Source organism: Salvia hispanica, chromosome 3, assembly GCF_023119035.1.
Source record: "Salvia hispanica cultivar TCC Black 2014 chromosome 3, UniMelb_Shisp_WGS_1.0, whole genome shotgun sequence".
In the NCBI taxonomy this organism is placed as follows: Eukaryota; Viridiplantae; Streptophyta; class Magnoliopsida; order Lamiales; family Lamiaceae; genus Salvia; species Salvia hispanica.
The window spans coordinates 21779220-21805559 of NC_062967.1; the positions used below are offsets into that span (position 1 = coordinate 21779220).

At 35.5% G+C, this 26340-nt stretch overlaps 3 protein-coding genes and 1 pseudogene across 6 annotated transcripts; 3 read left to right on the forward strand and 1 right to left on the reverse strand.

Moving 5' to 3' along the window:
- Nucleotides 1-277: 277 nt before the first annotated feature.
- On the reverse strand, nucleotides 278-2696 carry LOC125208964 (rho GDP-dissociation inhibitor 1-like). 2 transcript variants are annotated; one of them, XM_048108511.1, is made up of 6 exons: nucleotides 2571-2696; nucleotides 2291-2496; nucleotides 1217-1283; nucleotides 859-1077; nucleotides 672-796; nucleotides 278-543 (listed from the first exon to the last, which is right to left on the reverse strand). In XM_048108511.1, the coding sequence occupies exons 2-6, from the start codon at nucleotides 2444-2446 to the stop codon at nucleotides 466-468; spliced, it is 645 nt and encodes a 214-aa protein (XP_047964468.1). In that variant the 5' UTR covers nucleotides 2447-2496; nucleotides 2571-2696; the 3' UTR covers nucleotides 278-465. The 2 variants fall into 2 exon arrangements, with proteins under 2 accessions (XP_047964468.1, XP_047964469.1); XM_048108512.1 differs by having other exon boundaries at nucleotides 2291-2492; nucleotides 2571-2613.
- A 3622-nt stretch (nucleotides 2697-6318) lies between these two features.
- Nucleotides 6319-10415, forward strand: LOC125216001 (formin-like protein 18). 3 transcript variants are annotated; one of them, XM_048117596.1, is made up of 7 exons: nucleotides 6319-6829; nucleotides 7980-8091; nucleotides 8150-8333; nucleotides 8426-8616; nucleotides 9083-9224; nucleotides 9929-9938; nucleotides 10052-10415. In XM_048117596.1, exons 1-5 carry the CDS (start codon nucleotides 6420-6422, stop codon nucleotides 9206-9208), a joined length of 1023 nt encoding a protein of 340 aa, XP_047973553.1. In that variant the 5' UTR covers nucleotides 6319-6419; the 3' UTR covers nucleotides 9209-9224; nucleotides 9929-9938; nucleotides 10052-10415. The 3 variants fall into 3 exon arrangements, with proteins under 3 accessions (XP_047973553.1, XP_047973552.1, XP_047973554.1); XM_048117595.1 differs by lacking the exon at nucleotides 9929-9938 and having other exon boundaries at nucleotides 6320-6829; XM_048117597.1 differs by lacking the exon at nucleotides 9929-9938 and having other exon boundaries at nucleotides 6321-6829; nucleotides 8162-8333.
- Nucleotides 10416-12057: 1642 nt separating this feature from the next.
- Nucleotides 12058-12553, forward strand: LOC125216937 (putative lipid-transfer protein DIR1). The gene has a single exon (XM_048118728.1). It carries the CDS (start codon nucleotides 12060-12062, stop codon nucleotides 12384-12386), a length of 327 nt encoding a protein of 108 aa, XP_047974685.1. The 5' UTR covers nucleotides 12058-12059; the 3' UTR covers nucleotides 12387-12553.
- A 4599-nt stretch (nucleotides 12554-17152) lies between these two features.
- On the forward strand, nucleotides 17153-23565 carry LOC125209584 (annotated as a pseudogene).
- Nucleotides 23566-26340: the final 2775 nt, after the last annotated feature.

Below are 26340 nucleotides of genomic sequence, written 5' to 3' on the forward strand. Positions count from 1 at the left end.
TAAGCTAATAGCTGTAGTCTTGTCTCGCACGGCATGGTGTTGGAATTGTATTTGTTAATGCATTTGATGAAAGTGACATATTCAATGCATATATGACAAATATAACGATCGTTTTAGCCGAAACATATCTAATTATCTACGAATGTCATACTCCATCTTTTACAATAATATGTAGAATTTTAGATAAAGATATTCGTATATTATAAATCATAAAAATGTACTCATTGATTGTTAAGAAATAAAGGATACTAATAACAAAATGCCCAAACACTAGATATATCAAACAACAAAATTCTTTAGATCATATACGAGTTTTGGAATTGTTCAACCATACATGTAACTAACGACGAATACACACACGCTTGTGTGCAATCCAATAATAGTAAAAGGTAAAATATTAAGATAAATGAAGATAAATTTGCTTCCAATAATGAGGAGTGATGATTTGCTGGCACAGATAATAGGTCAATGTTTGGCCCAATCTTTCTGGATGTCAAAAGTGTAGTTGATGTCCAAGTAGCACTTGTTGTCATCATCTACAAACTGAAATAAAATTCATTAGCACAAATACAATCTTCTATAATTAAGGAAACATATATAGATTATCTAAATTTGCTCAAACAACAATAGAGAAATGAAATAATAAAGGGATGAAAATAAAGTAGTACTACCTTAGATCTAGCAGTGTATTGTCCTCTAGCAAAAATGCCAGCAGGAGTAGTCTCTTCGGGCATTTCATGTGTATAAGGGTCTGCTTGAGGACTAAAGGTTCCGAGCATTTCTTTGGAGCTATCAACTGTAGCATGTCCACATTATTGATATCATCATCAAATCTGCATATATATTAAGATGTACTACCTTTAATTCCAGTCTTCCAAACAGTGTTGGTATATTTGAGACCGCAGACGATGTCGTTGCTGACTTTGATGGTGAATTTGAGGTGGTAAAGGCTCCCTTCCTTGAGTGTAAACCACAACCCTTTAGGGTTTTCCCCTTCCGGGATGGGAAGCAACATATCCGCCCTTCCCAATGTCACGATTGCTAGGCTCAAGATTTTTACATCTGGTTCTTGATTCTCTGCAGGTTGTAGATAGATCATTGTGTTTATTACTACTATGCATGCTTCTATCAATATCTAAGAAATTTGTTTTTATAGCTATTCATATATCAAGTCAATTTGAAATTTGGAGGAAATTTGGAAAATGCAAATTTATACCTTCAACGGCACTAGCATCAACACTTCCAATCAATTGTTCCTTCCACCTCCTTAAGCTCTCGTCATCCTGTTCATTAGTCCATTCATATGGTTAAAAAATTGTCTGTATATTTCTCATGCAAGAGATATAGTGCACATACATATGAAATGGTTCATATTATTGAACTCCTAACTAAGAAAATTTAAATACACATATGAAGATCTACTATGATTAATTTCATTGTATGGATTATCTTGCTAGATAAATGCATAATCTAGGTTAGGATAATGATAAAATGCAAATTGTATCTTTTCTATAAATTTCAAACTATGATTTGGACCGTTAGATTTCAAGATTTGATGTTAACAGATGACAAATAACGTTAATAGAAAATGTCAACACTGTGTCAATCGATTGACAATGTTGACATTGTGTTGATATTTTCTGTTGACGCTATCTGTAATTTGTTGACATCAAATCTTGAAATCTAACGATTCAGATCATTGTTTGGAGTTTGTACAATATATAAAGTTTGCATTTGATTACATCCTATCTAGGTTAAATTGAACTCCATAAGGGGAAAATTTATCATTTTTTTGTGAAATTAACTTTTTAGTGAATACAATGACATTATACGTTCACTGCAATGATCTTATGTTCTCATGAGAATCAACCTCCGGAAAATATAAGATTGAATCCTAGAGTAACACACACACATATATATTGTTATCCTACGTACCTTATGATTGCCATAATTAATTAGTAAGTTATATTGAAAATATACAAATCAAACTTCAATTTGTAACTAGGTAAAATCAATTAAAAGTTTTGAAATATATAAAATAAAATAAAGTATGCTCCCTCTGTCTCATTGAAAATGAAATGTTTTTCCTAAAATGGAAACAATATCATCTCTACTTTTTCCTCTCTCTTCATTAACTTATAAAACAATACTGCTTAAAATTCCATGCCGAAAATTAAATGGTTCATATTTATTGGGACGGAGGGGATATTTAAATAGATTAAACGATAGCAATAGTTATACATGATGTTCACATGATAACATTTCTCAACTAATTGAAATAGTAGATGACCTTGTCTTTCTCGAGATGTTCTTTGAGGCTAACTTTTGGGCCCAAATGTATGTTCAACTCGTCATCATCTGGGCATGAAGATTGACTATGTTGCCTGCTTACCTTTCCCTCCGAGTCAGATTCTATGTCGGGATCTCTGTCTGAATCCGATCCCATTTTTTATATCAGAACAATAATACTACACCTCAATGTCCCCCACAATCTTCCTACATCGATTCCACAAAGAGTGTCAATAATTGAACCTTAAAAAAATCTATAAATAAATATGAATTCAGATTACCTTCAAAGCTAGCGCAAATATTGTTTATGACACAGAATTCTAGGAAAAAGGAAGAATGGGAATTAAGGTGATGGTAAAGTGTAAAGAGAAGAGGGTGGATACAAATACATTGCATATAAACTAGTGGTGATCCGATATACGTTCATATATATTGAGATCGATGAAAATTGGTTCATCAAATTTTTACTTTTAGCTTAGGATTATGAATTGGAGCGAAATGGATGGCCAAAAAATGCGCCAACTTACTTTCCTTTTCTGGAAAAACTATACATAGTTTTAAACCTTCATAATATGAAATTATGCAAATTATAAGACTAGGTTGTGGAAATTAAATTTTAGATATTTGAGAAATAGGAACATACTTTAATTGGTCACTCATTGTTTACTTTCACCCATTTGAACACAGTATAAATGAGTTCGAATACGTACGGTATAGTCGAACTATATGGTAAAATGAACAAAGTTATCACTATTATAAAAAATTAAACATAGTCACTTTTGTAAAGATACTAAGCAAAATTTTAGTTTGTTTTCATTAGAAATTAATTAGTCTAATTAATTACAGTCACTCTTGTGTAAAACTTCTATATCAAATTTAATTTTTCTTCCCATGTGGTGTTAGTTTTCAACATTCTAAATCCCATTTTAACTTTCTCTCTACGATAAACACAAACTTAGTTAGTAAGAAGTTTCTCCTCTATTTAATAAATTGAGGTTCGAATCATCATGAAGGTAAATATGTAACCATTATTAATCCTCTTTATAAAAAGAAAAAAAAACTTCCTCCTTTCAGAGTTTGTGTATTGTAATACTATATGTTACGAATTGTTTGTATATATGTAAAAACTCTTCATGCATTTTATCAATTAATGGGAAAAAATATTTTTTTCAAGTATTTAATGTCTAAAAGCAAATGAGCGCAAGTTTTCTACATTATCAACTGAGTAATAGAACAAGTCATCACAGTATTTCATTTGGGGGTAGTGGTCGTCGGGTGGAACCCACATGACCACCACTTCGTAGATAGTTAATACTTCCTCCGTTTTAAAAAAGATGCCCCCTTATTTAGGTGATATAAGATTCTATGTCACTTTTATTTTGTGTATTAAATGGAATAAATAAAATAAGAGAAAGAGATAAGTAGAGATACGTGCATTTATATTTTTAGTAATGAGTACTTGGTTAGGATAAACCAAAAATAGCATGGAGGGAATAGTACGTAGTATTCCCTCTATCACAAGATAGTTGAGTCATCTTATTATTTGGTAAAAAAATTTATTCTCTCTTTTACTTTACTCTCTCTTCATCTTTCTTACTTTATTATTTCTCTTAGTTTACTCTTTCTATGTTAATCCTTAACAAATCAATTTCATAAATCCTGTATAAAAAAGAAATGTCTCAACTACCTTGATGGAGAGAGTACTATCTTTTAATCTGTAATTAATTTCCCAAGTAAAGTAGGTATATACTCTCTTTGTCCCATAAAATTATGGGCACTTTCTTCATCCGATCTCATAAAAATATATGCATTCTATTTTTTGAAAAGTTATCTCAATTTATTATCCATATACATCAATTTATTTATAACTTCTACTACCATTAAATATTAATATTAATAATGTGAGTCTCCCTTTTTACTAATATTAGTTTAACTATTAGTATTTTTTTTTTCTCTCTTTTATTAAACTAATTTTGTCTTAATTCTATTGTCACGTTAATTTGCACATATTTAGAGCATCTCCAATGGTCGGCTAGTTCGTCGCGCTGGCCGATCGCTAGCCGATCCATTAGAGCAGGCGAGCGGCTAACCGGCGAGCCGATCGGCGTGGGCTGGCCGATTGGTGGGCGCTGGCTGATGCGCTAGCCGATGCGCTGGCCGCCATTGTGGCGGCCCGATTGGCCAGCGATCGGCCAACGCCGAATATTATTATTATTATTATTATTATTATTATTATTATTATTATTATTATTATTATTATTATTATTATTATTATTTTAAAAACCTATATAAACACGATTTTAGTTTCATTTTCATTTGCACCACTTGTTTTAACGAGTTTTCTCTCTCTCTAACTTTCTGTACAAGAGCATCATCGAGCGATGAGTAACGCGGGTGGTAGCGGTGGTGGTAGTGGTGGTAGTGGTGGGGAGTACGAACGGAGGATGAACGAGGCTATGAATGCCTACATGAACCGCGAGATGAAGCGGTACATGCGTAGGGTGGAACAGCAGGCGATACCTCGCCCTCCACGGGTTATCCACCGCCGAGCAGTGATTGATCGGGATCACGCCGCCGCACATCGGCGGGCTGTACGACGACTACTTTTCGTAGAACCCGCGGTTTTCCCGCCAACATGTTCCGGCGGCGTTTTAGAATGCGCGGTGAGTTGTTTATGCGCATCGTTGGCGCATTAGAGCGTCGATATCGTGTTTCCGCTTCAGGCACGATGCGGTTGGCGGGACCCGGCCACACCCCTATTCAAAAGTGCACGGCGGCAATCAGGTAGTTGGCCTACGGAGGCGCGACAGACATGTGGGATGAGTACCTCCACATTGGTGAGTCGACGCACCCGGGAATGTCCGAAGAATTTCGTGGGGGCGTGATAAACGTTTTCTGCGGTGAGCGATTTCTCAAGCCCTACTCCCGAAAATTGTCGAATTTGCTGCGGATGCACGGGGAGAAGCATGGGTTCCCCGGGATGTTAGGCAAAGCATAGATTGTATGCATTGGGAGTGGAAGAACCGCCCGACTCGCCTCGAAGGGGGCCTACACGACCGGCTACAAGTCAAAGAATCCCACGTTGATCCTCGAGGCCGTAGGCGATTACGAGCTGTGGATCGGCATGCGTATTTTGGGGTAGCCGGGTCGAACAACGACCTCAACGTCCCGAACTCGTCTCCCCTCTTCAACGAGAAGTGCCGGGGCGTCGGTCCAGCCGTCTCATTTGTGGCCAACGGCAACCGGCATGATATGGGCTACTACTTGGCGGATGAGATATACCCTCGGTGGCCGGTCTTTGTGAAGACGATCGAGCAAACAAGTGATGAAAGGAAGGCCTACTTTGCGGAACGACAGGAGTCGGCGCGCAAGGACGTGGAGCGCGCATTTGGTGTGCTCCAGTCTCGATGGGCGGCAATTAAGGGTCCAACGCGTTTGTGGGATGTCGGATGCGTTTCCCAGATAATGTACGCCTGCATTATCCTGCACAACATGATCGTCGAAGACGAAGGCGTACAACTGACTAGTTGAGCCAATGATGATGAAGCCGGTCCAAGCCACGGAGCGGCCACCCCTAGTGTACGACGTGGGGTACCTCTCGATGAAGCCGACCGACTCAAGGAATTTGCCAACATGTGCCAAGTGGATGCTCAGATTTAACTCCAAAAGGATATAATTGAAGAGTTGTAGGCACGGAGGATTGTACGGCGATAGTTTTTTTTCTTTATTATGTACCTTTTTAAATTTAATTTTTTTTTATCTATGTACCTTTTTAAATGCAATTAATGAATTTTCCCGTATATGTCTCGTAAATTTAATTCCGTAATTTAATCGTAATTTTAATTCCGTAAATGTAGTATATTTTGAATTATTTTTTTTGTGGCTGGCCTATGGCTGGCCTAAATCTGATGTGGCAGGTGGATTTTTAGTGCTGGTGACGTGACAGAGAAAGAGGCTGGCCTATGGCTGGCCTAATAGCATTGGAGATGCTCTTACGGGAGTATGCTTTAAAATACATAAATTGTTCAGAGAGAGAGTCGCAAAAGGCGATAGGAGAAGAGAGAGAGACAGATTTTTGGTAGTGCAGCAGCGATAGGCGACAGCGTTGGAGGAGCAAAATTGGCGAATTTATGAGTGAAAGAGGGCCAGCAGCAGCGCCGCCGGCGGGAATGGCGGTCACGGATCATCAAATTGCACAGGCGCTGGACTGTCTCCTTCGCGAAACTAACGCCCTTACTACCATTACCGCCGTCGTTGAACAGCTCCAGTCCAAACTCGGCGTCAACTTGCTTCACAAAATCGACTTCATTCGTAGCCAGATCCACCATTTCCACCTGCTCCACTCCAATTTCATGCCCCACTTTCAGCACCCCAAGGACCATTTCTCCATCCATCAAAACCCTAATTTCCCTCCCAATTTCTCCGCTGCCCAGGGTTACGCCTTCCGCCCCCCTCCCCCGCTGCCTCCTCACCCGCCGTCTCCGTCCTCGGCCGTAAACACCCCCAGCACCGCCTCTGCCGCTCCCCCTGCTAAAGAGAGGTGCGTTTCCTAAAATTTTGGGACAAAGGTTGTTTCTTGTTTGGTTGGTGTGGAAATTGGGGCTGCCTTTCGGATAAGCTTTCCTCAAGTCCTCACCTACTAAAGAGATCATTTTGTTTTCCCTTTTTCTTTTTATAGAATTCTACCTTAGTGTGGGAGTGAGTGTGAGTTTTAGAATCTACATAATTTAATTTTGGTTTTGTATAGATATTCTCTTAGCTGTAGAATTGTCACAGCATACCGACGAATTGTGGTAATCTTTTAGCACATTAAATCAAGGGTTTCGCTGTAATGCATTTTAGTGGGTTCACTGTTGACTGAACTGAAGGGGTAAACACCGTTTGGAATCATTTTCTGTGATTAATTCTTATTCCCCTTTTGCGGCTATGCATTTTCATTGACATTGAGGGTCCGTTTGGTACACGGAATTGGAAGGATTCTAATTCAATTCCAAATCCTTTGTTTGGTAAAATGAAATAATTGATATGGAATTGAATTTAAAAATTTGAATGTGTGCAGTGTATGTGTGTGTGTGAATGTGTGTAGTGTGTGTGAATGTGTGTAAGAATGTGTGCAGTGTGCGTGTGAATGTGTGCTGTGTGTGTGTGCTGTGTGTGTGAATGTGTGCTGTGTGGGTGTGAATGTGTGCGCTGTGTGTGGGTGTGAATGTGTGTGCAGTGTGTGTGAATGTGTGCTGTGTGTATGTGCAGAGTGTGTGTGTGTGTGCGTTTGTGTGCAATGTGGGTGTGTGTGAATGTGTGCTGTGTGTGTGCGTTTGTGTGTGCAGAGTGTGTGTGTGTGTGTGTGAATGTGTGCTGTGTGTGTGTGTGTGTGTGTGAATGTGTGCTCTGTGTGTGTAATTTAATAAATATTTGGAATTCCACTACTTTTGATATGGAATTCAAATTGTGGAATTGGAGGATTTGGAATTATAATTCATTCCAAATCCAAGAATTTTTATGATACCAAACACCGGATTTCCAATTCCAATTCCAATTCCAATTCCAATTCCATGTACCAAACACAGCCTTATTATCTGAAGTTTTTGTTGATGCTTGATGTATAGTACTAATATTTTCCATGAAAGGAATCCACTAATGCTAATCATCATTTGGCGTAATGCTAGCTATATTCTTCCACTTTGTTGCAGTGCATCGACAGGGAAAAAAAGAAGAGGTGGGCCAGGTGGTCTGAATAAACTATGCAATGTTTCTCCATTGCTTCAAGCCATTGTAGGCCAGCCATCCTTGCCGAGGACTGAGGTATGAGAAGTTGAGAACCTATATTTCATCCAGAAAAATATATTCTTCCTAAAACTAGATTTTTTCGCAGATCGTGAAACAGTTGTGGGTGTACATTAGGAAACACAATCTTCAAGACCCAAACAATAAAAGGAAGATAATTTGTAACGATGAGCTCCGCTTGGTATTTGAGACTGACTGTACCGACATGTTCAAGATGAATAAATTGCTAGCTAAACATATAACTGCGCTCGAGCCTACAAGTATGAATCTTTAAGTGTCAAAATCCATCCTGTGGTCTTTCTGATAGTTTCTGATCCTAATAAATTTATTAAAATGAATCTCATTTTTGCAGAACAGATGGCCCAAGATGCTAAAAGGCAGAAGGTTGAAGTGGAATCAGGAAGTGAATCAACTGATGCCCCAGTTCCAATTGTGGTAATATCTGAAGCACTTGCCAGTTTCTTTGGAACTGAGGAGAGGGAGATGTCACAAGCTGAAGTGTTGAGGCAAATGTGGGAGTATATAAAGGCCCACCAACTTGAGGTATGTCACTGAGTCAATGGTTATATTTCTCTTTTCGATTGCAAAGAGTTATTTTTCCCCCTTGTACTAAATCGAACCTGTTACATACTCAAGTAGATTTTGGCTTCTTGCTTGTGTCTTTGGAAGGAGCGAATTTAACATCTTTTTCTTTTCAAATTTATCCGTGTCTTTGGCATATTCCTCACTTCAAACTTTCCAAGTTAATGCTGTTTGTAATGAGCTTAAATGGAAAAAACCCTGATATGTGAGCTGGAACAAGAAAGTAATCTTCTAGTACTCCGTGTTGGTTATCTCTTTGTTCTGTGATTTTTTTCTCAGTTTGCCTACTGCAGAATCATACTTTATTGAATTGAACTCCCTTCCATCCTTGCTTACTCCTTTTCTCCATTATTTCTTTTTGCTTTTCGTCACAGAAAATGTTCTCTTTTATGATCTAAAGTAACTTTTCTCTGTTTTGCTTCTCTAGGATCCTTTGAACTCAACCGCAATCTTGTGCGATGAAAAATTACGAGAGCTTCTTGGCTGTGAAAGCATCTCAGCGTTGGAGGTACCAGAGATGTTGGCACAACGCCACTTGTTCAAGAAATCGTGACAAAGAGATCTGACTGGTAAGTCTTCCCAAGTCTTAATTTTTTATCACTACAAAAATTATTCTTTTAAATCATAAATGATATCATAACAGAACTTCTGCTACCTGTTTGGAATTGTAATCAAATATCTTTTTAGGGTGTGTTCACTTTGAAAGAATTGGCCAATTCTTGGAAGAATTGGCCAATTCTTGTGTTCACTTTCCACTAATTAATTGTTGAGGGCCTTACGATTGAGGTGGGGTCCGCACTATTCATACCAATTGAGGAAGAATTGAATCTTGCAAAATAGGTAAGATTTGGATGTGCATTGAAAAGTGCACCAAGAAATGGACTTGGTTTTACACATTTGCCCCACCTTTTCACTTTTTCACTTTTCCACATTTCCGCTTGGAGGGATAAAATTGTCAATCTATAATTAAGTCTTTATTTTATATAATATTTGGATCAATTCTTGGGCCAATTCTAGTATACTAAACAAGAGGGAACATATGAGATATGTGGCCAATTATGGCTCAAATCTTGACGGGCCCAAATTGGTAGAAATGAAATATGAGAAAGTCCCTTAAGGTCCCTGTTTCCACGTTCTGCTCAAATTTTCAGAGTCCTGGTTTTCTCATACTAACTTAAACTAGCTGACAACAAAAGAAGTCTTAGTTATACTTTGTTTTCTTTGCTTCATTGTTCTTTGTTTTTTTGTTTCCCGGTTTCTGCCATGCCTCCAGATATTTTGAGGTATTCTCCTCCTAATAAACTTAGTTGCACAACTAAATTTATTCAGATATTATTGTTTCAAGTTCTTAAAATCAATGTGTAATAATGCCATTTATTTCTTCTTCTTGTTGTAGATTGCAGATAGATGATGTTAATCCTAACACACTGTATCCTGACATTACTCCTCTGAATGGTGTTCTTCCTGTAAAGAAGGTTCTATGGCTTGTCTCTTATGATTGGTTAGGCTTATGATTGTGTCGCGAGAAATTCATGGTGTTGGTAAATTATGAATACAATTCCAACTCATCTCGTCACCTAATATGTTAGATTTCTTTCTCGTTGCAACGTTAATGTATTTTCTGATATGGGTATTTGCTAGTTTGTGATATGGTAGGTCATGCACTGAACCTCCCAATTGTAAAGAGAGGTGTGCAGGTTTCATTCTTTATCAACTGTTCTGAAACAACTACTAGTGTAATACATATGCTTGCCATTCCAGTTGAGTCCTTGAGATAATCTATCGATTATTAATATATAAAGGTTTTTTACTCATAAATTTCTAACAATTTTTCTTCCCAAAAACGTAGGAGCGTTCAAATTAATGTGCATATACAAAATCATTATTTTCTCTCTTCTAACAGATCTCATCAGCATCAAGTCTTTTAACAGAGACCAAAAAAATGTCAATTGGTTTAACTCACCGAAAGATCCAATTTAATACATTTCCCCTACCTTTCCTTCAAATAATTTTAATTTTTTAAGTATCATCCACTTAACAAAATTAAATAATAAAATTATTTCATGAAAAATCATAAAAATTAGTACTAAAATAAAATGTGTTTGTACTTATAAAGTTTAAAAATTGCATAATTAAATTTCCTAAAACGGAATTCTCTGGTTCATAGAAAAATTGATATAGTCATTCGAACACGTGACCATGTGGCACAAGATGACATTAATAGAAATTGAAACAAACTGTGCCAATGACTGAATTACATAATCAGGACTAATGTTATAAATCACTACAGAAATATAAGATGCTCCAGTAATTACTCTTATTGATGATCAGCTTAGTTGAATTAATTAAACTTGTCTCATATAATCATAGTACTTATTAAGAAATTTAGCAAATCACAGAAATGAATGAAGTAGACAAATAATCATACAACGTGAACCATAATAAAAAGGGTACAGAGCGTGCAAGCTCGAATAAACAAATTTCTAGAAACTCCTCTACAATGCGATATACATTTGCTCCTCTAAATTGTGGTAAGTACTATTTCCGGATTCAAGTTTAAATGCCTGTTTTTTGGCAGTGCAGACTGGTTTGAAAGATTTGGTAAAGCTACGGATGGGATAGGGATTTGCTTTCCAGATGTTAGGCCAAAAATGATGGCAAATTAATTTAGTTATCTGAGTTTTTGGCAATTTGTGAGTAGATCTTCTGTGAAGCAAGGTTTAGGCGTGACCGATGTGGTTTTGGACACTTTAAAGCAAGCCCGGATTTAATATCAGAGAGGCAAGAAGGTTACGTTGTCATAACGGACTTCCCTGCAATCGCTGCAAGATACAAAAGTGGATCGCTTCTCAATGCTTAAATATCATGTTTACGCACTTATCAATTTCACATTAATAAAAATTCGTGTTATCCACCAATGTGATTAGAGTTGATGGACGGATGAAACATATTTTTTAATACACAAACTATTGTTACTACATATATTGATTGCTAGAAATAACATGTTTAAATGAAGGATTATTAGAACATGCACGCACAAATTTGTTTTTGGGTCATAATACTCCATTTATTCCACTAAAAGCGATTACATTTCACTTAGTTTTAATGTTACACTAACAAATACTAACATTTTCGATGGATTAGTTGAGAGACACAATGCCATAAATTATGCGCAAATTTAAGCATGCAAAATGGGGTGCATGTGATGTTTGTTCTCGCAAACCCACGGGCTCAAATTCCATCCATTTTTATATCCACAATCCCTAATGCTACATTGACAAACCAACAAAGCTCACATGAACCTACAACCCTCATACACCATTAAACAATTCAATTGATTCTCACCAATTCCTCTATAAATAACCACCAATATAATGATCAACAAGTACTACCAATCAAACAGAATGTCCAACTCAAGCACCTTCAACCTCCTCCTAGTATGCGCGTTCGCGCTCCTCGCCGTCTCCGCAATGGCCGACGGCAGCGCGTACGCGACAGCCACGCCGTCGACCATATGCAACGTGGGCGTGTCGGAGCTGGCGCAGTGCCTCCCGGCGATAACCGGGAAGGCTCCGCCGCGGCCGACGAAGGAGTGCTGTGGGGTGATGAAGAAGGCCAACCTGCGGTGCCTATGCAACTACAAGGCGCAGTTCAAAAGCTTCGGAATAGATCCAGCTAAAGCCATGGCGTTGCCCAAAAAGTGTGGCCGTAACCTTCCAAGACAATGCTGAATTTATGTATGTTTGATTAATTAATGCTTAATTTTCTAGTAATCTCTCTTTATAATCGTTTCTGCTTCTTTGCTTGTAGACTCAATGTCTCAATGTATTAATGCTTTCGTTTTCACATCAAATGTCTAAATAAAATAGAGAAGAAAAAATGCAGCATGGTGGTAGTACCTTCTTTTGTTTGTGAAACACAAATTTTGTTGGATTTACAGGTAATGTGGCAAAGCATACGTGAATCATATTCATTGAAGCTCACACTTGGGATCACTAATCAAATCTTATTAATGTTCCCTCCAAAACCAATTGATAATAGAACGAGCAATATAACATACTCCCTCCGTTCCTAAAAAATAGACTATATTTGAAATGACACGGATTTTAATGTACGACTGGTAAAGTAAGAGAGAGATAGAAAGAAAAAGTACTTGAAGTATTTTTAGTGGAGAATGAGACCTGCCTCGTTAGATAGAAAACAGTTTTGTTAAATGAAATTGGTCTACTTTTAAGGTACATCCCAAAATGACAAATGTCGTATACTTTTAAGGGACGAAGTAGACATGTTGATGGTTCAAAAACCGTCAGTTTCGGTTCAACCGGCAGTTCACGATCCAAAAAAGGCATGAACCTGAACCGGCCCGACATGTAATTTAACGGTTCTGGTTCACGGCTCGAAAACGCCAGTTTTTTGAATGTTGCATGTTGCTCATAATTATTCGATAGTTTTGGGATATCCCTTAAAAATAGACCAATTCTATTTAAAATAGACCAAACCGCCGGTTTTTGAACTGTGAGCATGTCTACTTCGTCCCTTAAAAATAGACCACATTTGTCATTTTGGGATGTTCCTTAAAAATTGACTAATTCTATTTAAGGAAACTTTTACCTCTCTAATGAGGTGGATCTCATTTTCCACTAACAACACTCCAATCCCTTTTTCTTTCTATCCCTCTCTTACTTTGCCAATTGTATTAAAACCTGTGTCGTTTCAAATATTGTCTATTTTTTTAGGGACGGATGGAGTATATGTGTATATAATAATTGTTACTGCATCCATCCCATAAAAATATGCGCACTTTCCATTATCGTCCATCTCCTAAAAATATGAGCATTTTCATTTATGTAAAGTTGTCCCCAACTCATTACTCATATATATCAATTTATTTACAACTTATAACACTATGGCCCACCATTACAACTCAATAAACACTAATAATATTGGTCATACTATCCACTAACACCAGAAACAGAGATAGCATAGGCCAAGCCGTCGCTCCAGCAAGACTTGGCTGGTGTTGTCCTCCCAGATTTGTTTGTAGTGTTTTTGGGTTTATTTACAGAGATGGATGGAGGAAGAAGATGCAGAAGGGAGAGAGGAGAGAAGGGAGAGATACCTAGGTAACAGATACCAAGTTTAGTGTTATAGTTTAAGAATATATTAACCTTCTCTGTGCTCAAAGAGTATGAACTTTGGGTTGGGTATTAGTTTTAATGCATTATTGATAAAGTAAGAGAGCGATAGATAGAGAAAGTTTTTTAAGTATTGTTAGTGGAGAATAAGTCTCACCTCATTAGAGAGATGAGAGTTTCCAAAATTGGAATGTTTATACTCTTTATAGACGGACGAAAAACAAAATAGTGTATAGTGTTCTGGGACGGAGGGAGTACTATTTGTTCCTCCATCTTTAAAATTGTTTTAAGAATTAATTACTACAATTAAATTTTTATTATTTTTATTAATATAATAATATCTCATATTAATCAACTTATTTAATAATTTTTAATTCGAAATTATTCGTCTCATATTTTATTTTTGTTTTATCTGTCAATGCATATTTATTTATCCTTATTAATTTTGATAAACTGTTAAGGACCTCCTCCTTAACGGTGATCGCCGAAAGTCTCTCGACGATCTGAGTAACAGTTCCGGCGCCCGATCGTGGGGTCGGCGGATGAAATAGTTTCAAGCTGTGCGCGGTGATTCGTCGGGCAGCGTGAGAACTAGGTTTTTAGACAAATCACAAGATATGTGGGCAAATAATATTTTTATTCATAATCGAGAATTTGAACAAAAGCCCTATTTATAGACTAAGGACTCTAGAGTTGATTCGACCTAATCCTATTCATCTCCGGAAAGAATCAACAAAGAAAACCCGAAACGGAGCTTATAATTACGCTCGACTCAATGCAAAAATAAATAATAAAATATCATTGTTCAAAAAGGAAAAGTAAAATTAAATAATTAAAAAGAAAGCAAATAACTAACTAAGGTAACTATCTGGAGACGTAATCTCCAAGTCTCTCCGGCGGTCGCACATTCCTTTTAGGTTTCGACTTTGCAATGGACGGTTCTTCACTACGCCTACTTGGTGCACTTCCCCCGTCTACCGCCGGTTGAGGTTGTTCGGGTTGTAGGACCGTATCATAAACCCACAATCTACTCATACTTTATTATAAAATTAATATATAAAATGGTTTACATTCTACTACTAATTCTTTCTACAAATTTAAATTTACATTATTACTCCCTCCGTCCATGAAAATTCGTCCCGGTTTGACCGGGCACGAGTTTTAAAAAATGTAATGGAAAGTGAGTTGAAAAAGTTAGTGGATTGTGGGTCCTACTTTTATATATTTGTTTTATAATAAAATGTGAGTAGGAATGAGTTAGTGGAATATGAGTCCACTACCAAAAATGGTAAAAGTGAAATGGGACAAATTTTGGGGGACGGACGAAAATAAAAAACTGGAACAAATTTTCGTGGACGGAGGGAGTAATATTTAAAACTGAATTAAAGTAGGACGAGTAATCGCAGATGGTTGGAGTACCATAATTATGTAAAATTAATATTTTAATAACTCAACTTGCGAACTCTTAAGATATGAGTATCAAGATATTAGTATACTTGTATGGGGTAATATTTTCTTTGAATTCACAGATCAAAAATTCTAGAAAAACCATTGCAGACTGCTAGAGAAGACAAGCCACTGCAGGATATTCCAGAAGCATCGCGTATCCTACCGTATTTGTCATTAAGTTTCAGCACCGGCTCATTTTAAGTTCTGGTTCGGTCCCTGACTAATACCGCTATAACTTTTCTTTTCCTCCTCCCTCTTACTTTACCGATTGTATATTATTTTCCGTGTCATTTCGCATACTTTTATTTTTATACTCCCTCCATCCGCGAATAGGAGTCCCGTTTTTCTATTTTAGTCCGTCCACGAATAAGAGTCTCGGTTCACTTTTATGATAAATGGTAATAGGGTTCCACCTTCACCTAACTCATTTCACTCACATTTCATTTAAAACTAATATATACAAGTGAGACCCTTATTCCACTAATCTTTTTTTCACCCACTTTTTTTAACATTTCTTAAAGTCCGTGTTGCCAAGGAATGAGACTCTTAATGGCGGACGGAGAGAGTAGGACGGAAGGAACATTGAAAAATTACGGCGCATTTGGAAATTTGTCTGTGTTACAAGAATAGGTGCTGAGTTATCATTATTTATATGGCGTAATTGGGAATTTTGCAATGTTACAAGAATTAGGTGCTGAGTTATCAACTTATCATTATTTATATGTTACATGAGGTTTTGTTAGTGCGTAAACTAATTTACAGTAATAACTAATAACTTTAAATTCTGTGTATTAAAATTATCAATACAACGATATAATTATATTAATATAAAAACATAAGTTTATCAACACAAGAATGTTGATAAATTTATGTTCTTATGTTGATATTTTTAACATACAAAACTCATATTAGTTATTAGTTATTAGTTATTACTATAAATTAGTTAGTATTTGATCACACCTGTTTTTATATTATTTATACATTTTTTATTTATATCTTAATGTACACTTCTATTAAGTCTGTTTTATTTCTTTTTATTTTTTTGAATTTACACCTCTAATTCTCTTCACTCAGCAACCACCTTATCTATATTTAGTTTTTATCACTTACAACTAATTATTCCCACTTATTAGTTAGTACTAGTACCTTATCAATTTTGAATTTGCACCGTAATTTATGTCTATTGCTCTTTACTCAATAATCCTTTTATTTGTATCCTATAATTCCTTCTCTCTTATTGGTTATATTTCTCGTACAAATCCTACTACCAATGCTATAATGGCTTTCGGAAACATCAACATAAAAAAGTCATACTACTTTACTTCCATTCCACGATAATTGTCACATTTTATCATTTTGATCTGTCCCACAATAAGAGTCACATTTTACTTTTACCATAATAATAAATAGACCTCATTTTATTATAAAATTAATATATATAAATGAGACTCATAATCCACTAACTTATTCAACTCATTTTTCTTTACATTTCTTAAAATCCGTGCCCACACTAAATGTAACACTTAATATGATACGGAGGTTTAGTTTTTAACAATATCTTAGACCCGTGAAATTCCTAACTTTGTCCCTGACCTGGGCATTACCATTTACGTAACTAGAAATTGAAGCAAATAACTAGTCTAGTAAATTAACTTTATCTGAAAGATTAAATGCCAAAATTAGTCTTGAACATATAGTCATTTTACGTTTTTGGTCATAAACATTATTTTTTGGATTTTTTGGTCCTGAACATATGGAAATTTGATCATTTTGGTCCTGCACATTTCAAATCGGATCACAATTGGTCCTCCCGTCAACATTTCCGTTAAAACTAACGGTCAACGAATTTAATCTCGATTTTGACCAAATTAAACTTTTAATTCTGAATTTTTACTCCCTAATTATTTTTATAAATGTCCAGCTCAGCAGCCCCTCTCCTCTAGCTCGCCTCCGCCGTGGTCCTCCTCCTGGTGTCCTCCAGCGCCGCCACCGACCACATCGTCGGCGCCAACAAGGTCTGGAATCCCGGCCTCAACTACACCCTCTGGACCAACAACCACACCTTCTACGTCGGCGACCTCATCTGTACGTGTAACTAATTCCCCACCCCCTTTATTTCTATTTCCTTAATTAATTAATCCTATTTTCAAATGTTGCAGCGTTTAGGTACCAGAAAACGCAGTACAATGTGTTTGAGGTGAACCAGACGGTTTACGATAACTGCACGACGGAGGGGGCCACCGGAAATTGGAGCAGCGGCAAGGATTTCATACTCCTCGACAAGGCCAAGAGGTACTACTTTATCTGCGGCAATGGCAGTTGCTTCAGCGGCATGAAGGTCTCTGTTCTTGTCCACGTGCTGCCACGCCGCCCATTTCTTCCATGGCCGACCACACCTCTGCCGCAATGCCGCCGCCGATTGGAGTTTTGCACTCCCTAATTATTTTTTATAAATATCCTAATTTTAATTGATTATTTAATTCTAATTTTAAAAGGATATTTATAAAAATAATTAGGAAGTAAAAAAATCAGAATTAAAAATTTAATTTGTCAAAATCGGGATTAAAACCCGTTGACCGTTAGTTTTTAACGGAAATCAGACGGAGGATCAAAATGATTAAATTTTCATATTTTCGGGACCAAAAAATCTAAAAGATAAAGTTTAGCACTAAAAACATAAAATAGTCATATGTTCAGGACCAATTTTAGCACGTACTCTATCTGAAATCATATTTCATAATATTTTCACATATTTCCATGTGCATGATTGCTCATTAATTGGTTGAATTCATCTTTGCCGGATTTAGTTGAAATTTTCGTTTCTATAATTAAATTGTGCATGCAACAAAATAAAGTAAAGGAAAAGAACATGCTATCAACGGAGTAACACTTACATGTACTGTTTGATTGGCATTACTTGTTATTATATAATTATTTATTTATAATTAATTTATGTGATTATTTTAGATGTAGGAGGAGTGACTATGACTAATTATCATATATCTATTTATTTAGAATTAAGTTGTGAGAGTTAATCTAATAAAACAAACATAATATATATTTAATAATGAGATACAATCTTACAAATCAAACAACCCATAATAAAAAAAAAACAATAAAAATAGTAAGGGGGCTGGTGTGAGGGGCGAGACAAAATCTAACAAAATTATTTTTTTATGCCCTTAATGGGCTAAGAGGCCAAATCATTGGTCAAGCATATCATGTACTCCCTCCATCCATTAAAAATAATTTTAATGATAGAAGATACAAAGCCATATTTAATTCACGGGAAAATAAAGTTGGAAAGGAAAATGATTCTTGGGAAAATGAATCTCGGGAATGTGATTCCTAATAACTTTATTTTCCAGTGTTTGGAGAATATCAAGATTTTATATTTTATTTAAAATCCAAACTAAGAATATATGGTACTAGTATTTTTTATTATTTTTAAAAATAATAATATAAATTTTTTAATAAATTATTAATTACAAATGATAATAATTATATTATTTTATTTATTATTACGATGGATAGTTTAAATATGGATCATCAATCATAATATATAATAAATATAATTGTCATAATAGTTACATGGAGTATTATAATCATAAATGTTTATAATAATCTTATTATTATTATAATTATAATATTTACAGATATTATAATTAAATAAATCTTTTAATTTAAATTTCACTACGATTTCATTGATTAATTATTAAATTATAAAATAATAGTAATAATTAATAATAATAATAATTATTATTATTATTATTATATAATTTATATTATAATTATATTTTAATTATTTAATACATTATTAAATACTATTATGATAATAACAATTATATATAAATATTATAATAATATAGTTATAATTATGATAAATATAATTATAGTTATTTATTATATTGAAATTAAATATGATTTATAACTTTAAATTATTTTTAAATATTGTGTTTAATAATAATAATCGTAGTAGTAGTAGTAGTAATAATAATAATAATAATAATAATAATAATAATAATAATAATAATAATAATAGTAATAATAATAATAATATATTGTATTAAATATGTAAGAATCATAAAACTTGGAAAGAGAATACCTAAAAAAAGTTAGGATTCTAAATCCTGAAAAGTTGTACTAATTTTTTTTGTTCCTGAATTCTGATTATTTTTCCAGTTTGATTAAAAACAGAAACAGAAATATAAATTTAAAATATAAGGAATCAGATTACTTTTTCGGACAAATTCCAGCAACTAAATATGGCCAAATTTTAAAGTTAGATTGGTAAAGTATAGGTAAAATGAATAAAGTATAACTATGAGAGAAGTAGGGAAACCGGGAAAGTATAAATGAAATAGGAGAGAGAATAATAAAAACTATAAAAGTGAGTAACCAATTAGGAGTAACCTTCATTTTTTTTATTATGAGACTGATTTTGATTGAGAAGTGAAAATAAAAAATAGACAACATTTTGTGTGAAATATAGTACTCCACTACTGTACCTTTGTTAATTTGTTGGTTACTTTACATAGATTGGTTATGTAGTTTAGTCTCGGAAATAATTAACAAACCCATATTGGTCTAGTATAGAACTCCAATTTGAATAAGCTAAACTAAATGAAAACTTTCGCAATGATAGAGAGTGCATATAAAAGCGAAATTAATTGAGGTTCGCACATAAAAACAAAAATGCAGTTTAATAAACGTTATTCTTTGATTAAGAAAGTCATTGATCATGGCCATTTTTTCAGTTTTAATTCAACTTTTGACATTTATTAATTGCATCCTCACATCTTCAATGTAAATAAATCATTTTCAATTTTATGGGACATCTAGTCATAAATTATTTCAATTGGATATTGTACAAACTACTGGTGATCGACCAATAATTCAAAATATGAGCTGGCAACCTCGAACTCAAATCATGTACTATTGCAAAAGCCCTCGTTCAATTTTAAAGTTTAAAAGTTTGTACATATTGAAAACGTCTAATAAAAAGATAGACGTTAAAGATTGTGACGGAATTAAAAAAAATTCAAAATTGAAATGAAAGAGGCATTAATTCTTTAATAATTGGAAATATATTACAATATCAATATTTTTTCATAGAATTCCTCATCTTTAAATTTCTAGCTTCAACTATGATCTATATAATATTATATAGATTAATCTTTTTCATTATTATTTTTACTGGGTGGTTGCCGATTGGTGCAGGTCAGTCATATTCCATGTGGACTTATTAGTTAGTACTACTAGAATTATAGTTTGGATATAACTGTGTATCCGGATGCAATAGAGGGTGCCTTTTATGTTCCATTATAGTACTAATTTATTAATCACTAATCAAGAATTATTAATTTCCAAAATCTAAAAATCATATAATCAAATAAGATAAACGAATGAGTTGCAATAAAATATCATCCACAAATATCAAAAAGTTGATTACCAAGTAATTATGAAGACTCGTGTGAACATGTGTTCGCCAAACCTTTTGTAAAAGAATGTTACACTTGAGCTATATATATGTTCCATTCACATTCCCTATCCGATCCCTTTAACTTTATACACAATTTTAACTCTTCTCTCAACGTAATATACTCTCTCCATTCCATAGTAGTAGATGCATTTCTTTTTATCACGTGATTTAAAAAAAATTATGTTAAGTGAGATAAGCAAAGGCAGAATAAAGTAAAAAATGAAAAAGATAAAGAGGTCAAGAGAGAATAAAATAAGAGAAAGAAATGTATTGACTGTTGCTAGAAAAGGAAATGACTCAATTATTACAGAACGTAGTATCATAATAGCAAAATGACACTACTGTGGATTAGAAGGATACTAGTACTTTAGTTCTTGCAAATTAACCTCTCCTCCATCACTCCATGTATAATGATACAGATAAATATTTGGTGATCATCAAGTTTATGAGGTGCTTTCACTCCACAAAAAATGCAGGTTGACTGACTTTTCATGTTTATGAAAATATCAACATAAAAGGGAGCAAATGATGTGATCTATCTTATACTTTATGAAGCATTATAGAAGGATTTATGTGGCGTATATTGTAGGGTGACTTGGTCGTATATATAAACTACGGTCCATACTATGCTATCTAAGAATCGTCATTTCCACGCTATGATACAAAATGCGCTTACGGGTCACTTCCACTGCCTGGTTTCTGTGGGGCCCGCCGCCAAGGTTAATGAGCGTCTCTTTCTCATCCAATGAAGTCCCGCCACGTAGATACCTGCCAGAATAGCGCTGACTCATGTCTTGATCGCCAGCTGGCTATTGTCGGATGCATGGCTTTGGCGGCTCGGCTCACTCTCAGCTCAAGCCGCTCACCAACTTTTAAGATATTTTGTGGATTATTTTATTGCTACTGTACAGTACAGTATGTATTTTATTGGGTTTTTTTTGTTGATACTCCAATATTGTACTACTCCCTCCGTCTCATAAAAGATGTCACACTTTTTTTTTAGTTTGTCCCATAAAAGATGTCACATTTCCATATTTGGAAAAATTTATCTCTCACATGAATAGAAAAATTATATTTTCTCTCTCCATTTAACACACAAAACAAAACCTCCTAAAATCTCGTGTCGTCCCACAAGTGTGACATCTTTTGTGCGACGGAGGGAGTACTATATTTTAACTTTTTAAAATATTTAAAGGAAAATTCTAAAATAGACATGTGAAGTACACTTTTTCAATTACTAATATTTCGAACATTATCCAAAATAGAAATGTCCCAGCCACAGCTTAGCCTAAAACTCTTTTTGTCACGTTATTATGTCATTCTCACTGTCTAGCCAATGTCCTAACCTTCCCACAACCCAGCCTAGTCTTTCCAATAACCTTCCTAAAAGCCCTCCAATTTAATTAATTTTAATTATTGGTGTCTATCAAATATTAAAATAATGAAAAATTGGCTCGGTGCACAATAGACACCTAGCCACCACCTGGCAGCTCAGCCAAGCCCTAGATCTCGAGCGTTTCTCTCTCACCTTCTCGGCTCGGCGGTCGCAATACCACCCTAGCCGACCGCCTAGCCGCATGCCGGTGGGTAGGCCGATGGCTAGGGCGGTACTGTGGATGTTTAAAAGAATAAAATGTGGTTTAAGAGTAATTCGATTAGTACAACTCAAATTTTCTTCGATGTGAAAAAATAGTACACATGTGTTTACATATATACTCCTATTTCCATGAATAAAAAAATAGCTTTACTATTGCGATATCTAATAATAACCGCCAAAAATCAAAATTAGGTCAAAATCAAGTTTATAAATATTTTATAATCATTAATTTAGTCTATTAGAACTATGAAGTGATTTGTTTTTGGCTATAATGCGATATTATTTTCTCACACGCAAAAGCTTTCCGCAATCAAATTAAGAGAAGATAAATCTTTAAACTGATAGTTTTTGCTTCTTTCAGTTGCATTAACATGCAATCTGATTTCGACTTTACATTAGACACTTAATTTGGAGATCTCATTAATATTGTTTCTTCACATGCGAAGAGAATGCCTTTTTCATGATTTCTTAGCAACTACTCCTAATTTTATATTTTAGAGTGTGATTAGGATTTAGGCAAGCATTCATTAGATTGATAATGTTGATCTTGCCAATTATATTAACCTATATATATACAAATTTTATCTATATAAATCACTGGCTAAAATATAATCATTGTAGTCATTTATTGTAAAACTAAATTTTTTTTATAGAAGAGTACTCTCTATGTCATAGTGCAACACCCACATGCTTTCTTTCTTCATTAATCCCTTTATATCACCAAGTTTAATTGAAAGAGAATCATTAGCCATTTTCATGTATAAGAAGAAAGTGGTTTCACACGCAACAAAGTTATAAGAAAATAATGAAGCTAGTTTCATGCTATGGTAAAAGAAACTTGATTGTCTATGTATGGCTTTTCTCTTAAACAATACTTAAAGAATCATTAAAGTTAAAGGCTTTAAGAAAGTTTTTTATTCTTACTAATATTTTGGTGATACAGTTAATTTGTACATCAGTTTAAAAGATAGAAGTACTGTATGATTTTAACTTGGTTGAAAGATTTGGCTATAGATTTTGATATGGCGCAAACTAATTCAACTTTCGAAAATGGTGTTAAAGTTAAATTGGTTTTCATATATGGACTATGGTCTTTGTCTACTAATGAGAAATAGATTCCCTGAAAGTATCAATAATGTGGATCAAATCCAACTGAGAGTAGCATTATTTTGTTTTGGTTTGTGTTTTTTCATTTATTCAATCTATTTGGGAATTCTTGTCAGGTGCACAACTCCAATGGAGAGTAGAATCTATTTTGTCTTAGTTACCGTCAAAGATTATCAATCTAACTGAGAAATATCCTCGCTCCTTGAAAATGTGAATTATTTTATTTTCATATAAATTTATTATTTTTTCTCCTTAGGGAAGTGAGACTGATTCTCTATTGACAAGTCACTTTTTCCTTTGATGTATACATACCCTTTAAAAATTCATATTTTTAATGGTCCTTAGATGCGGGTATTTAGTTGCAATTTTTCATGGTTTTGTTTGGGGCTTACGTAGTTCTCTCTCAGTGCTCTATATTGTTAGCTAGCAATCAGACTCAATAAATTACTATTAAAAATCTATGATGTACTATTATCATTTATCATAATGATTGGAAGATGATTTTTTTTTTATTTCATAATTATAGTACTCTTTTTGTCACACGATAAGAGTCTTATTTTATCATTTCGGTCCATTCCACGATAAAAATCCTATTTTACTTTTATCATAAATGATAAGTAGGTCTCACATTCAACCAACTTATTGTACATTTTATTATAAAATTACTATATATGTGAGACTCATATTTCACTAACTTATTCTATCTACTTTTCTTTACATTTCTTAAAACCTGTATCATAACTAAATATGACTCCTAATTCGAGACAGATGGAGTGTATAGTAAATTAATAAAAAATAAAAAAATTAATAATAAATATTATTATTATCATTATTATTATTATTATTATTATTATTATTATTATTATTATTATTATTATTATTATGTAGTATTTTGAATGGATAATGTTAAATGCAAGCGTCCCAAAGAGTAAAATGTGGCTTGGCGCCAAAAAAATGAAAATAATAATGTAACGAGAGGTAGAGGTGTAAGGGCATCCGCATCGCTGACTCGATGCTGGCTCGGTCTCGTCTCGACGAGACGAGACAGCGTTGCGACGCTCGAGACGAGGCATCTCGTCGCGCGACGCGTGCCGGCGAGGCCGGCCTCGAGCTGGCGAGACGACGCGCGCGCTGGAGTATGGCGTGACGCCCACTCGCCGGCCCGCGAGTGGGCGTCGGAATTATGACGTAATAATTTTTTTTTTGTAAATTCGAAAAATACGAAGTTAATAAAAAAAAATTTAACGGTCAGAAGACCGTTGAAACCATCGGTCGATTTTTTATTTTTTATTTTTTTATTTTCTTTTATTATTCTATAAGTATACTCCATACTCCATTCACCATTTTACACACAAACACTACTCTCATTCCTCTTCCATTCACTACACTCATCTATTCCTTTCTCTCAAATTGTTGAAAAAATGTCCGGCGATGGAAACTCCAGCGGCGGCGCTCCGGCGGGTTCGACTTGAACTCGTTCGATGATTGGGCGAGCATGTACAACTTTTTGGGTACTCCCGGTTCGTCGTCGGGCACCCAAGCCTCGACCACTCCGCCGGCATACCAAACACCACATTTTGATGTGGATGCATACTATCATCCCTTCCCCCCCCAGAGGTACGGGCAATAGTCGGGATTATCCCAAATTCCGGAGAATTTTTTGGCGCATGAAGGCACTTTGCCCGATTGGCCAATAGGTGGAGGCTCCGGCTCCGGCTCCGGCAGGATCGGCTCAGGATCGGCGTCAATGCCGAGGAGGAAGAGGGCGACCATGAGGTTGTGGGGGACGGCACCCGTCATCCATACAGCCAAGACGAGACGTTGGCTCTGTACGAGGCTTGGATCAGCGTCTCGTACGATCCTGTCGTCGGGAATCAACAAACCAACAAGAGTTTTTGGAAAAAAGTCACCGAAGTTTACAACGCACGAAGGCCGAAGAACACCTTTGCTCGCAACTTGAAGATGCTCCGCAGTCATTGACCGATGCAACAAAGATGTCAAAAACTTTTGAGCGATATATAGGGCAGAGGCGGCGAATTATCAAAGCGGAGCCAGTGGAGTCGACATTCTGAGAGCGGCGTTGCGGGTCTTCAAAGACGACGTCGGTAAAGATTTCAAGTAGGTCGATGTTTGGTCGCAAGTCCACCACCTTGAAAGGTGGGCTGCCGGTGTCGAGTCGGGCTCGAAACGCATGAAGCACACGGCGCGTGGCCACTACTCGTCTAGTGATGGCGGGGAAGGCAACACCTCACGTGAGGGCACGCCGATGCAGGGTGGTCTTCTTCCGGTTCACGGCGTCGGCCGCAAGGGACCAAGGCGGCGAAGGCGGCGAGAGCGAGAGCGAGAGGGAGACGGAGGGGCCGCGGCGAATCAAGCCAAACGGGCGAGGGCTCGGGCTCCGGCACGGCCACGGGCTCGAACACCCTAATGTCCATGTACCTGGTCGCCACGATGGCTGACCTTTCAAAAATGACTCCCGCCCAAGTTTCAGCCCATATGGACGGAATTGAGTATATGAAAGCTCAACTTGGTATAGGGAATCGACCTAACTTGGGTGCACCGCCGACTTCGGGGGATGATGATTCGTCGGCGGAGTAGTTTTTATAGTTTAATTTAGTGTATTTTAAATTATGTATTTTTTTTTATTTTTTAGGTTTTTAAATTGTAATTTTTATTTTATTTAATGAAGTGTGTTTTTATTAATTGAATTTGTTGGAATTAAAAATAAAAAATGAAATTGAATGAATAGTTAAGAGATGGTTAAGAGATGGAGGGATGCAGGTGTTGTCTCTTAGTTAAGAGATGAGCTGGAAAAGTATAGTGGGGCCCATGAATAGTTAAGAGATGAGACGGTTAAGAGACGAATAAGAGACATGGATGCGGATGGCCTAATAGGAGAAAACAAGTTGTGGATG

Coding starts and splice junctions, on each gene's coding strand:
- LOC125216001 (XM_048117596.1), top strand. CDS start 6,420: ATGAGTGAAAGAGGGCCAGCAGCAGCGCCGCCGGCGGGAATGGCGGTC. Junction 6,830..7,979: donor GCTCCCCCTGCTAAAGAGAG/GTGCGTTTCCTA, acceptor ACTTTGTTGCAG/TGCATCGACAGGGAAAAAAA. Junction 8,617..9,082: donor TAAAGGCCCACCAACTTGAG/GTATGTCACTGA, acceptor TTGCTTCTCTAG/GATCCTTTGAACTCAACCGC.
- LOC125216937 (XM_048118728.1), top strand. CDS start 12,060: ATGTCCAACTCAAGCACCTTCAACCTCCTCCTAGTATGCGCGTTCGCG.
- LOC125208964 (XM_048108511.1), bottom strand. CDS start 2,446: ATGGGATCGGATTCAGACAGAGATCCCGACATAGAATCTGACTCGGAG. Junction 1,284..2,290: donor AACATCTCGAGAAAGACAAG/GTCATCTACTAT, acceptor ACTAATGAACAG/GATGACGAGAGCTTAAGGAG. Junction 1,078..1,216: donor TGATGCTAGTGCCGTTGAAG/GTATAAATTTGC, acceptor TACAACCTGCAG/AGAATCAAGAACCAGATGTA.